This window comes from Monodelphis domestica, chromosome 6 (genome assembly GCF_027887165.1).
Source record: "Monodelphis domestica isolate mMonDom1 chromosome 6, mMonDom1.pri, whole genome shotgun sequence".
Classification (NCBI taxonomy): domain Eukaryota; kingdom Metazoa; phylum Chordata; class Mammalia; order Didelphimorphia; family Didelphidae; genus Monodelphis; species Monodelphis domestica.
The window spans coordinates 292,739,595-292,753,586 of record NC_077232.1 but is presented as its reverse complement, the minus strand read 5'-3'; the positions used below and the strand labels follow the sequence as shown (position 1 = coordinate 292,753,586).

The window sequence follows — 13,992 nt, the reverse complement described above, 5'->3', positions numbered from 1 at the left end:
CTAGTCAGTGGTGGAAAATGCCATGGGAAGGGACTCATGCTGGAGGTGTAGGTGTACATGGCAGGAGGGAGGGAGAGAGAGATGGAGGGGGAGAAACAGGGAGAGCAGGAGGAAGAGAAGGGGAGGGAAGGTAAAGAGATTGAGAGAAAACACAAGAATATGGACATTCCATTTAGTAGAGAAGTTAAGAGGGGGAGATGGTCTCCCCACCTCGAACCCACCCCCAGGTCTCTAATCTGTCCACATTCTGTCTTCATTTACTTTTCTGTGAACATTTTTTTATCCTACCGTAGAAGGTAAGCACCTCTTGGACGCAGACTTTTCTGTATATTCCCAGCATGTGGCACACAGTAGGTGCTTCATAAATGGGAATGAGTGGATTCTGTAGTTGGTGCAGCAAGATGCATAGGAAGTTGGATTAAGACACAGTTCAGGGCTAGGGCAAGGTGATGGGGCATTTCTCCCTATGATGGCCGCTGAGGTCACACAGAGGATGTAAGGCAAGGAAGGTAGGCAGCTGCCTCTGCAGGTAGCAAGCTGCTTATCCTGGAGAGTATTCCAATAGAAGCTGGATGACTTCATTTGGGGGAGGAGGGTCATACTTGGGCACTCAGTTCTGGCCTTGCTGGACCATCTGTTTTTCCCAAACCAAACTGTAAACTGAAAGTAAAACTCAGCAAGTGAACAGACAAAGCAGGGAGACCTGGGGCCAAAGCTATCGTCAAATGGACCCCAGTGGGTCTGGAGTTAGAGGGCCCTGGAAGGCTCTGCCTCCTGCCCAGGACACAGAAGAGGAGTGAATTAGTACTGCAGAGCAGCGGCAGGGTGATGAGGGAAGTGACTGTCCTCTCTGAGGCTGTGGGACCCAGTCTTTCGCTGTGAAAATGAGGAAACAAAGATCACCCACCCATGCGAGCCAGGAGGGCCAACCCCATATTGATCTGGAAGATGAGGAAACTGAGGCATGGAGGTGCCATGTGCATGGGCTGCTGAACCAGAATGTGGACCCATTTTTTCTGAAACCACTGTTGGTGTCCCTTCTCCCACAGTTACCCTTGAGGTGGCACAGAAAGACAGACTGACCTGGAGCTCCTAGAAGGTAGGAGAGCCCAGGCATTCCTCAGAGCAGAGCAGGTCTAGGGCCATGGACTGAGCTCTAAGGTGGGCCAGTATATGTGAAGTGGAAGGCCTGGGATTTGAATTGTAGCCTTCCCACCCAGAGGACCCTGGCAAATCCTTGAAGCTCCCTCAGTTTCCTCATTTTTAAAATGAGACATTTGATGACTCCAGATTACCATTACCTCCTGACAGAGGAATCAAGGTATTGGACTAAGGAGGCAGGTAAGAACCTCCATTTGGGACAAAGACAATCCTGGGCTAGCCTCTGCCTGGTGATGCCAGCACAGTCACTCCCAGGTTGTGGCCTCCTTTTTTACCTTTTTTTTTTCCCAATGGGGAAGGACAGTGGGGAAAATAAAGGCTCATTCATTTGAAAAGGTGGCATGAAATACAAGTTCCATTAAAAAACAACAACCAAACAATCAAAAGAAGGAGTTAGGTCACTAAGGAGGTTCTGTCTGCCACAGCAGGGGCTTGGGAAGAGCCCTGGTGGGGGGCCACAGCTCTGGTGTGCAGTTGGCTACAAGTGGGCACACTCTGCCTCCAACAGGACTATTGTGTTTCCACATCCTGGCTCTGTGGGGATAATGCAGGGAGAGGCAGACTCCGGGTACTCATGGCCAGGGGGTCACAGGGGCTGCAGCAGCCTGAGTGTCTGCTGCAGGGCCCCAGGTTCCGAGGAGGCCAGGTACTGACAGCACAGCCAGTCCTCCAGCTCGATGGTCGCCTGCTCGTCCAGGGCCTTCTCAGCCAGCTTCATCAAGAGCAGGGCCCTCTTCATGTGTAGCCAGTTCTGCAGCTGGCCCTGCAGCAGCTCCCGCCGTGGCCCCCACAGCAGGCACTGCAGGGCCCGCTTGGCCTCGGCGATGTGCAGCCGCTTGATGGGGTCAGCCTCTAGGAGCCGGTGGGCCAACCGCTGCAGGCCGGCTGAGTAGAGGGACAGAGTGGGCACGGGGGGCAGGTCCTCGGCCTGGTAGTCCTGCCGCTGCAGCTGGGCCTGTTCCTCAAAGGGGTTGGGTTGGTGCAGGAGCTCGTAGATGAGGATGCCTGTCTGGAACTCGTCAAACTTCTTGTACTGGGCAGCGGCCACAATCTCGGGTGCCAGGCGCGCCTGGGTCCTCCTCTGCTGCTCATCCACCCCACCGCCGCCCCGGGGCTGCTGCTTGGCCTGAAGGAAGTTGCTGATGAGGAGTCGGGGCAGAGACTGGTCCCCTGGGGAGGTCCCCGGGCAAGGCACCAGCAGCAGGTTCTCCAGGCACAGGGCCCGGTGTGTGATGCTCTGTTCCTTGAGACTCTCCAGCCCTTGGCACAGCTGCAGCAGCAGCAGGCACACCCGCCGCTCGTAGGCTTCTGGCTCGGCCCAGTGGCGGGAGGCCGAGTCCTTCACGAAGTCTGCGGCCGTCTGGTGGGGCACCTCTCGGGTGATCACCACCACACAGTCCTGGTCCTGAGGCTCCCCTGCACACAGCAGCATACTGGAGGGCACTGAGGCCACAAAGTGGCCACAGTCCTGCTGCAGGTTGAAGTGAATAGGCACGGACAGATCATCGCTGTAAGGGGCTTCCTTGGACACCAGCATCTTACAGATCTAGAGGAAGACGAGAGAAGTCAGGGCAGTGTGTTCCAACATGTGGAAAGTTAATATTAATTTGTACCCCTTTTTGGTCCCCCAAACACATTTTTTGACTTAAAAGCTATCCATGAATTGGCTTCTCCAGGCTGAGGCCAGGAGGGGAGGCCTCCCTCTTGTATATCTACAGGGTGGAGATGAGTTCTTTGTCTTATCTGTAAAGGATTCTCTTTCTGGGACACAAGGAAAAGTACACAGGGGCTGTGCTGCCATTTTGCCCTGATAGAGGTCAGAGAAGCTCCAGAGAAGGACACTGCAAAGAGCATACACTGATGCAGAAGACTGGATGTCGGCCTTTTTTCCCTGGAACCAGTCTGGCTTTCAGATCATGCAGCTGCTCAGGAACAAGTATCTAGAAGTGCTGGCTGGCCCCAGGCTTTGTGCTCCTAGCAAGCCAGTCACGCAGCTCAGGCTTCTCTTTCTCTGGCCTGCTTTCTGCTACTTAATAATTATAAAATTAAGGTACGATCTCCAGAGGATTTTAATTGTAAGAAGCAGAAACAATGGGAGCCAGGCCAGGAGTTTGAATCCTGGTTCTACCACTGACCACTTGGGTGACCTGGTGCAAACGACTGACGTTCTCTGTAAGATTAGAGGGTTGGCATGGCCAGCCTCCCAAGGGCCTTTGCAGCATCATGACAGGTCTGCCAGGCCTTCTCCTAGGGCCTCGATGTGCCCATCTATAAAAGGATGGGCTAGATATTCTCTAAACTCTAAACCTTAGGGTCCAAAGACAGAACCTCTACAAAGGTTGGGCAGAGTTCTAGGGATCAGAATGATCAGTCTTGGTCAAGTGGATCTCTCTGAGCCACTGCCTCCTCTCCAGTTGGCCCCATTCTGACTTTGGACAGTGAGGTCCAGAGGCTGGACAGGAGGAGCCTACCTCTGCAGAAGATCCCCCCAAGTACCTGGGGCAAGGGATCCATGAATGAGAATGAAACATTTGCTGCCAATTAAGGGAAGGAAACCTCATGATCCCTCCAGCTCCAAAGCCTACAGCAGCAGGGCTACACTTCCTTCCCTAAGAGCAGTCCTAGGAGGCTTCCAGAAAGTTCTAGGTACCCTCTGGGACCTTCTAGACCACTAGGGAACCCCCCCCCCAAATTATTCAGTGGGTCCTGATTTCTTCTAGGGTAAAATAGACTTTTTGGCCTAGCATTCAAGGCGCTATAAAATCTGGCTTGTGCTTGCTTTTCCACATTTATTTCATGGTACTTCCTTCCATGTACTTTGGGGTCCATTCAAATGGGTCTCCAGCTAGATCTCTCAATGAGTGTAAATGATGGATTCCCTTGATGTAGTTAGATATATTCAATTTCATACTATTTAGATTTATCATTATGTAAAATATGGTCATTGGTCCTAGCCCAGCCAAAATAGGCCCTGAAAATTTGAATAATATAACCACCTGGGATGAAAGTGGGAGAATCCATACTATCTGGGGCCTGGATGTGCTTGCTAGATAATCACAGATTTTTCCTGATCTTTCCCACCTCCATTCATTTGCATAGCCTGTCTCTGGTTCCTGAAACATACTCCTCATCTCTGTCTATTAAAATTCTCTAAGGAGGAAAAATGCCCATAAGAAATAAAAGAAAAACCCAGGCATAAGCCTCTGGGTGTAACTGGTTGAGGGGTGGGGCACCCCCACATGCAGCAGGGCTGTGACAGGTAGCATGTATAGGCATTCACTGACAACCTCAAGAGTTGGCATGTCACCTCTCTATGGTGGCTACTGGCTCATATCTTTACTGATTCTCATCCCGGGTTCCAAGAAAATCAAGGAATATGTTCTGAGGGTTCGTCATAAGTTAATAGAAATGGGGATGCTAGGAGACTCAGTGGATAGAGCACCAGGCCTGGAGATGGGAAGTCCTGGGTTCAAATCTTTCCTGATACTTACTAGCTATGTGACCTTGGGCAAATCACTTAACCATGACCACTCTTCTGCCCTGAAACCAATACACAGTATTGATTCTAAGATGGAAGGTAAGGATTTTTAAGTTAATAGAAATGCACAACTCTAGAGTTAAATCAACTGGAAAATTGGAGAATTTGGAGAAATCTCTTTTCCCTATAAGCTTATCTTGTCCATTCACAAGCAGATCAGCTGCTCCATTTGCCTAAAGTCACCTTTAAGTCTTTGCTCTCTATTCCTTGAGGCCTGTGAATCTTAAAACTGCTCAGACTCTACTTCAGAAGATTTGATTAAGCTATTCTTCATTTTTAACAATGGAGGTACTTGGTCAGGAATGTATTGAGAACTTTTAAAATTACTCCAACCTACTCAGATAGTGCCTTAGGGGAAGATAAAGTTGAAAACTCCTGATTGAATAATGAAAAGTCCCTAACTCATACCTATAGTAAAGCTAGAACCTTAAGCTAGGTCTATTTTTAGATCTAATACAAAAGGGTGCTAAGTACTTATAAAGGTTAAATTAATCACTGAAAGGTCAAGCAACTTACAAAAGGCAAGCTTAACAAAAGAGGTGTGAAGGACTCAGTAGACTTTATCTAAACTGAGAAGGTGAGAACAAAAGAAGATGAGAACTAAGAATAGGTGGTCCTGGGAAAAAGCATCTACTGTGATTGGTAGACCTGAAAATTTAGGGGAGGTGACACGAGAAAATTTCTTTAAAAGGAAGGGGAGTTCGAAATTGAGTTAGTTGGAGTTTTTAGTTTTTGGATTGGAAGTTAGTTGGAGTTGGAGTTCAGAGGTTTGGAGCTTGCTTGAAGACAATCTTGTGGTGAGTGATAAAGACTGACTTGCTTTCCCTTAGGCCCTTTCTACTATTTTCTTTCTCTCTCTCCTTCCCTTAATTCCTTCATTTGTATTAATTAAAATCTCCATAAAACCCAGCTGACTTGGGTATTTTCATATTTGGGAATTTTCCCATGGTGACCACTTAATTTTAGATTTTAAATCAAGACACTAAAAATTATCTTTATAGTTTGGCTGAAACCTTAACAGTTTTGGCAATTCACAGTCTTGACAAACCACATTTTCAGTTACAGGCCCCAATGAGGCACTGATGACAAATATAATTTCCCCGTTCTAAGCAGAAAGTTGTAGCTGGAAGACTGCTCCCATGAAACCTAGAATGAGAATGAAGAAGGAAGGGAGACTTCTGGCAGAGAGACATGTCATGGAGGTTGGAAAGAGTAGCCTGAAGTCTAAGAGAGACTTGTAGGCAAAAGACACTAAATGTACTAAATGTAACCCTGCCCTGGTAAAACTCCCTGAGCCCATTTCTTCCTCTCTGAAATGGGAAGAAAAAGGAGCATCACCAGCTCAATAGTACATGGCTATATTACCAGGGACTTTGGTTAAAAACCTCCATGAGGATTGCTACACTCAAATGAGGCGGTGAATATTAAGTGCTTTGCCCACAATAAAGCATTATGCAAATGTGAGTCACAATTCTAATACAGACACTGACTTCTCAAGTTTACTGGGGCTAGCCAGAGCCAAGAATTCTCTAAATACACTTCTGTCCCCTTGGGAAGTGCCTGGGTTTTAGCTGTGCTCATGTTTGTACCTCCTTAATTAACTATGAACAGAACCCTGGATGTGGGCCAGCAATGGCAACCCTGGGCTATTCCCTGCCAGCTCTCAGGCAGGGGTCAACCTTTTCTGCTCTGCAGGGGCTGAAGGGTTTCCATGGCAGCCGAGGTGCTTCTCTGTTTGGAGGATGGCTCTTGTGTCTTGGAGAGAGGCTGGGCTTGAGGGAATGGAGCAGCCCCAAAGATGACTAGGTTCTCTGACATCTAATCCCACAGAAATTGTTAGGGATTCCCAGTTCAGGTTTTCTGACATACTGACTAGCCCGTCTCTGATTTCTCCAAATCTATCACAAATGTCTCAGAACATATTATGGGATGAAGAAAAGGGAAGCTTCTGAAAAGGCTGAACAGTCAGAGGAGCCCAGATTCTCAATGTTCTCTAAAAAAATGCCACAAAAACATCATAGAAACAAAATGACCAGGAAGGAAGAGCTAGTGGTCCGGAGATTCTGAGTTTTCAGGATTCTAGTGTTTTCCTCATTTGACCCTTTCATTTTGAAGATGAGGAAGGAATGGCCCAGGGAGGCTAACAGCACAATTGATCAAAGTTATATAGGTTGGTCCTTTGATGTAAAATTCCATGTTCTTTCTATTATATATATATATTCTTTAGGTGCAGCACCATGATGGTAGGGACAAAGTACATTGACCCATCTGATGTCTAACCAAAATTCCATGATAGAAGGTCTGAAAGTGAATTCTGGCACAGCATCACCTATGAAAAGATGGAGTGAAATTTTTCAGCCAGAATGACTTAGAAGGCTGGTCCAAAACATCTGTCCCACCAGGATGGAAAAGTAGGACTGCCAAGGCAGGCACCACTGTGCCAACAGGCCTTGGGAACATCTGAGTCAGCAGCAAAAGCTTCTGGAGCTCTCAGGGACAGAAAGTAAGGGGGATTGGACAACTGCTCAAAAGGAGATTACAGGGGCCCCTTTGCTGGCTCTGGGTGCAAGACTTGTCATAGTGCCCATATGCACTTGGACTCAGTGAGGAAGAGTACTAGCATATACCAGCTCTTAGGGACACAGGGAATCAGGGGACTGTGTTCACAGTTCCAAGGGAGAAAAGAGTGCTTGGACACTGTGACTTCTCTACTAGCAGCAATGCAATGACCCAGTACAATTCTAAGGGACTTCTGAGAAAGAACACTATTCACATTCAGAGGAAGAACTGTGGGAGTAGAAACACAGAAGAAAAACAACTGCTTGATCACATGGGTTGAAGGGGATATGAATGGGGATGTAGGCTCTAAATGAACATCCTAGTGCAAATATCAATGGTATGGAAATAGGTCTTGATAAAAAAAAACAGTGGAATTGCTCATTGTCTATGGGAGTGGGGAGGGGGAGGAAAAGAAAATGAATCATGCAACCATGAGAAAATATTCTAAATTATTTAATGAAATAAAAATTTTCAAAAAAAAAAAAGGAAAGAGTGCTTGGAAAGACTTAAGAGGAACTGAACCAGGAGAACATTGTACACAGTGACAATAATATTGTGTGATGAATAACTGTGACTTAATTTAGCTATTCTCAGTAATGCAATGATCCAAAACAATCCCAAAGGACTCACCATAAAAAATGCCATCTGCTTCCAGAGAAAAAATTGATGGAGTCTGAATCCATATTAAAACTAAGTTTTTCACTTTCTTATTTTTTTGTTTAAGTTTTCTTCCATAAAAGGATTAATATGGTGAAATGTTTTACATGATTATACATGTAAAACTTATATCAGATTGCTTACCATCTCATGAGGGTTTGGGGAGGGAGAGAATTCAAGATTTAGAATTATTTTAAAAAATGTTGGTAACTGCAGGAAAAAATAAAATATTTTTTAAATTGGGCAAAAAGAGTTCTGACTCAATGAAAAAATATGCCTGCAAAGGCACAAGAGAAAAAAGTGACAGAAGAAAACCAGAAAAGCAACAGCAATAGAATCTTCAGAAATGAGACTAGAATTTTCTGCTGATACAAGAAAAAGGAGATTTAATCCTCTAAAGATAGGGCTGATCCCCATTTAAAAAAGGGGGAAAAATCAAATTAAGACATTTAAGGGGGAGGGGAAGCATAAAAGAAAACAGCAGGAAGAAAAATGAACAGGTGGGAGTAGACTGAAATTTCAATACTGACTTGATTAACTACTTAAAGGGGAGGCAGCCCTGTGTGTGTGGTGACTGAGGGTCTGCTCTGCTGGTTTCCTGTAAAATCCTCCTTCTGTTCTACTCTAGATGTGGAAAATTCATTTTATTGGGTATTTGTTAAGCTCAGAATTCTTTTTTGTTGTTTTAAGCAAAGAGAGGCCAGGACCTCTTCAAAATGCTTCCTACTTCCCTCACTCATGTTTGTTGACAAACCCTGCCATCCCTTAAAGATCAGACTGCAACAAAAATTGTAACCCAGGTACATGTACCCCAAGACTCAGACCTAACTGGTGCCTAATGGTGGGGAATGGAGCAAAGAATACGTCAAGAACAACAATCCAAAATTATATTGTTTAAAAATAAAGGAGATGCTAGAGAGGGGCTGTGAGCTCCCACAGGGCAGAAACTGGCTTGCTTTTATTTGTAGACCTAGCACTAGACAGTGCTTGGAAGCTTGGCACATGGAGAGGCTTAAGAAATGTTTCTAGATTGATAAGAAATGCAGAATGGACATGACCATTAAAGGGGTAATGAGCATGTTTGCTGTGAGGGTCTTCCCTCCCTCCTTTCTTTTTGTTCAATGGAGATGGGTGGGCAGTGTGAGGAGGAGAAATACTTGTAAAAATAAACAAATGTCAATGACAGTGAAGCAAGAATTAATAGCAGAGTCCCCCAGGCATTTTCCTTTGACTTGTGATTTCATCTATGTGACGGCTGCCTCCAGTTGGAAGCTGAACATTGTCTACAGTGTGGAAAATGCACCTAGATCCAGGTGGGCCACACTTTGGTGTGGTGATGTCTGCTCCTAGAAAGTGGCTGGAGATCCTGTGATGAGGCACCTTGCTTAAGGTCCTCTTTGGATGGAGGGGCCAGAGGCAGGACTCCTCAGGCTGGCAGGCTGGCTTTCTGATCACCATATCTGTCTACCTCAAAGGCAATCAATACCTAAAAGGAAAACCTAAAGAAGGGCAGTTTTTGTTTTCACATAAAACCATCTCGTAAAGATTTCTTGCTTGTGCATTGCAGCATGTGCCTGCTGGTTCCTCAACCATAAATTCTCAGTGAGTACATGCTATTTTGTATTTTTATGGGGAAAATAATGCCATGCTTGGGTGGGAGGTGGGGATCAGAGTGTGGGTTCCATTCCTCCCTTCTGCTTATTCACTCATCTCCTTGCTCTTGACTGAGTTTCTGTGTTTGTAAAATGGGGGCTGGGTTAGACTGGACAGTCCCTGAGATTCAGTTCTGCTGGGGCATCCTGGGATTCTGGGGAACATCAGGTAATCAAACTAATCTTGCCATCTTGGTGACATAGAACCAAATCAAAGCAGGGGTGCATGCCCTTGGCAGGGGTAGTTGCTGGCCCTCCTTCAGGGGTGGATTTCTATAGTTAACCTGGCTTCTTAATGAGTCCATTCCCAACTATCACATTCAGGGAGACCTTGTGGCATGGCAGAGAAAGCCTGGTTCTCACACTCCAAAGATCTCTCTCTCATGCCAGCTCTTCCCTGGCCAGATTCTGTGACATCAGGAAAGGCACCCAAGCCTGTCTTCTGAGGTATCTTTATGGAGTGGGGGAAGTTATGAAACCCAAAAGTAGGATTCAAATCCCAGCTATGACACCTGTGAGAGGCCCTTGGGAAATCCCTGTATTCTTCCTAGATTTAGTTTTCTCATCTTGAAAATGGGGATGATGGTTCTTGATATGGGTCCTAGGACCACAGATTAGAGCTGAAAGGGACATTAAAAGCCAATTCCAACCCTTTCATTTATCAGGAGAGAAAACTTGAGGCTCAGGGAGAGGAAGGAACTTACCCAGGCTAGGGTCCTAGGATCACTAACTTTGAGCTGGAAGGGTCACTGAGACCAACTCCCTTCATTTTATAGAGGGGGAAACTGAGACCCAGGGAGGAGAAGGGACGTGCCTAAGGCTCATATTCCTTTAGATGGATAAACCTTAGCTGTTGGGGTCTCTGGGAGGAAGGGGTAGGGGGTAGATAGATGATCTCAGAGGTCTCTTCTTCCAGCTCTAACATGCCCCACAATTAATGTTGAAGATTTTTCTCTTGCTTCTAAAGCAATTTTTTTTAAATTATAGGTAGAGCAAAGGCTTCTGGTGGGCTGAGACTGCTTTATGTAGCTTTCTTCTGCCTTCCCCCAGAGTCCCCAGATGGCTCTTTCTCCACTTCCAACTCCAATTCCATCCATACCACTTACCTCAGAGTAGCTTGGGCTTATCCCTCTCTTCCTCTTAGGCCAACAGTGACCAATTCCTGGCAATGGTCCTTTCACTGCCCTCAGGCTCTTCTCCCTATTCCCCTCTCTGCAACCCCCAGATTGCTGCCTCCCTCTATACCACCCTTCACCATTTACCCCACGGAGCTTCCTTTTATACCTTTCCAATGGTTCCAATAAAGCTCAAAGTTCTTGGTATGGCATTCAGGGCCTCCATTGGGTGCTGTGTTCTCCCTCAGCCTTGTCCTCCTCTTGCTTCATCTCAGGCAGGTTCCCTAAGGCCCTTTCTGATCCCAGAGCCCTTTCTGGGTGCTCTCCCCTGCTTTACCTGATGGATCCTGCTCTGTCCCTACTGCCTTCCTAAATCTCCATCGGGAGCCCGGGGGCCTGGTACCTTGACAGCGTAGGCGCGGGAGGGGTCCTGGGAGCAGGTGGCACAGTAGTAGACGGCATCTCCAGAACGGCAGCAGGGCTGGTTGCGTGTCAGCTTGAAGAGAGACCAGCTGTTCTCGCTGAAGCGCAGCGGCTCTGACCCTTGATCCCCCATGAAGTGTTGCTCGCACCTGGCAGCCAGGCGCAGAAGGGACTGGGTGTAGAGGTCACTGAGCTTGGCGTAGGTGGCCTCTTTGCTGGCGATGCTGGCGAGGAGACTGGGCTGCTGCTGCGGAGGGCAGCTGGAGGCAGAGGTCTGGCTGGACACGCTGAGCTGAGAGGAGGCCAGGGACAAGCCCTGGGACCCCGGCAGCTGGGCCTCGGGGCCCCTCCCTGTGGAACGAGAGTCTTCAGGGAAGCAGATGCTCGTTTCAGAGTGGCTGGGGTTCAGCCTGGGGCTTGTGGTCCGGTGGACCAGGGAGCCCTGGGTCAAGAAGAGACCGTCGGGAGAGGATGCGGCCCGGCTGACCGTCCTCTTCTGGGGCAGGGGAGGGGGCTGCAAGGGCCCATGGGTGGACTCATCCTCCTCAGGTTGCACAGGGGAAGCCACTGGAGCAGAGGAAGGACAGCAGGCTGGCTCCAAGGAAAGCCCTGAAACAGAAGAGCAAAGCAGGGCTCACCCTGAGGGTCAGCAGCTGAGTCCCAGCGCAGTCAGTGGGGAGGGAGGAAGAGCTGGGATCCACTGGCTCTTGGGTTCCGGGGACTCTAATGGTGGGAAGGGGACCCACCCCCAACAAAGGAGCTGGGAGACGCTGGAAGTCATGAAGGCTAACCGAGGCCCAGGAAGGGGCAGTGACTTAAACAAGGTCACATTTAGGATCTCAGCTGCCATCTCAATGAACCAAGACACAGACAGTATGGGACTTGCCTACCTGCCAGTAGGAATGACAGTTTCTCTGATGCTGGCGTTAGACGTGGGAAGGCGGGGCTAGGTGTCCCTCAAGACTCCTGTCGGGGAGCCCCAGGGAGGCCGTGACCCTCCTGGTCTCTTCCTGGTGAGCCGGGGTTCAGAAAACACGCCCTTCTGCTACCTCAGGGAGTGCTGAGGGAGACCTCCATTTAACACCCAACCATTCCTCGCAGCTCCCCGAGACCGGCTAGCCTAGCGCCACTTAGTCCAGGGACGGGCACGCTAGCGCAGGAGTATCATGCAGGAGGGCAGTATGTCATTTCAGAGACGGGGGGCTGCCTCATTGTATTGGGGAACGTGGGACGAACTGCTGGTCCGTGTGCCTTAGGAACGCCGCTTTGGCCTCTAAATGGAAGGTCACGTGGAGCGGGGAGACCAGAATTTGGAGGCGACTGAAGAGGTCTGGGGCGTCAGAGGAGGCTGGGGAGGCAGTGTGCCCGAGGGACAGGTGTGAAGCTTTAGGCTCCCAGGAGCCACGACCCCTGACCCGACTGCTAGGCTGCGAGGGAAAGTGTTGAGGATGAGCCTCCGCTGGTGGTCTTGGTTGGCCATAAGGACAGTGAAGGAAAGAACTATGGAGGTTAGCAAGAACGCTTGGGTGTGGTTCTGTGTCCCAGTGACCTCCTTTGGCCATGGTAAGTGGGGGGTGTTTGGGGGCTTCCACTTTAAAATGTGGAATAGGCCGGTGAGGCTGCAGGCCTGGAGATCCGGAGAGAGGGAGCTGGGAGACCTCTGCGTGAGAGGAGACAGGAGAGGAAGAGAGATGAAGGATTGATTCTACTGTTCAGAAAAATGATTTCAGCCCAACCCCTTTAATCAAAGGTGGCCCGCCCCAAGAGCGTCACCTGGCCCCCGGAATTCTCTCGGAAGGCTGAAGAAGGCTACAAAGCATTTTGGGTTTCCCCGGGGCCTGCATCCTCCAACTTGTTCTTGTCTTGGGTTACCGCCCCCAAGACTTGATGATCCATACATAAAGGCCTGTGTTTTGGCTAGTTCCTCACCTGGCGACTTTTCTTCCCTGGGTAAATTCTCTCTAACTCCTTTCTGGCAGGCTCGTTCTCTCTCCTCTACCAAATGACCTCAAAAATGTTGTTCTAAAACTATTTCAGATTTTAGGTCTGATCTAGAGAACAACAACAGTGAGGAAGCTTAGGGAGGGGAGCAAGCCCTTTGGAGGAAGATTCAGGAAGGAAAAAGGAGAAGAGCTAGCCGGACCCAGCAAAGTAAGTCAAAAAAGGTACAAGACGCTCCTGGAGTTAAGTACAGCCAATGCAGTGACCTGAGGGCAAAATCCAGGATAGAGGATGGGGAGGTGGATGAGGGCCGTGAAGCAAATAAGAAAAAGGATTCTCAAAGCAGTTTCAGCTTTCTCTGATACTAAGCCACCATCTTGGCTCTGCACCCAATGGAGAAAAAGGAAAGGAAATTGAGTCTCTTAAGAGTGATAATTGGTGGAGGCAGCTGGGTGGCTCAATGGATTGAGAGCCAGGTCTAGAAACAGGAGGTTCTGGGTTCAAATTTGACCTCACAGAGCAACTGGGTGACTCAGTGGATTGAGAGCCAGGCCTAGAGATGGGAGGTCCTAGGTTCAAATCTGGCCTTAGACACTTCCCAGCTGTGTGACCCTGGGCAAGTCACTTAACCCCCATGGCCTAGCCCTTACCACTCATCTGCCTTCAATACACAGTATTGAATCTAAGACAGAAGGTGAGGGTTTAAAAAACGAGTGATAATTGGCCAGAAAGGACTTAACTAGAAGCTGGGATCTCAAGTGGGTAACCAAATACAGAACAAGGTTGAAAAAAAATGTCAATTAGTCTATCAAAGGCCATGTTTATATCTTGGCCAGAAGAGAATGATGAGGAAGGGAGAGAGGGAGCAAAGGGATGCCCAGAAAGCCTCTTCCTTCTCCACACTGTTTGGGGGAATGAAGGGTCCCTAAAGCAAATAGTGGTGAGG

The 13,992-nt window shown here is 48.2% G+C and overlaps 1 protein-coding gene across 3 annotated transcripts in view; it reads right to left on the bottom strand.

Annotated features, from left to right (window-relative positions):
• Positions 1-1,498: 1,498 nt before the first annotated feature.
• Positions 1,499-13,992, bottom strand: part of PRAG1 (PEAK1 related, kinase-activating pseudokinase 1) — a 56,403-nt gene continuing 43,909 nt past the window's right edge. For all 3 annotated transcript variants that reach the window (XM_007495645.3, XM_007495646.3, XM_056803383.1), the window contains 2 exons: positions 11,086-11,714; positions 1,499-2,707 (listed from right to left, as the gene is read on the bottom strand). In XM_007495645.3, the coding sequence (XP_007495707.2) occupies positions 1,748-2,707; positions 11,086-11,714 (1,589 nt within the window). In that variant the 3' untranslated portion in view covers positions 1,499-1,747. The remainder of the gene's footprint in view (positions 2,708-11,085; positions 11,715-13,992) is intronic.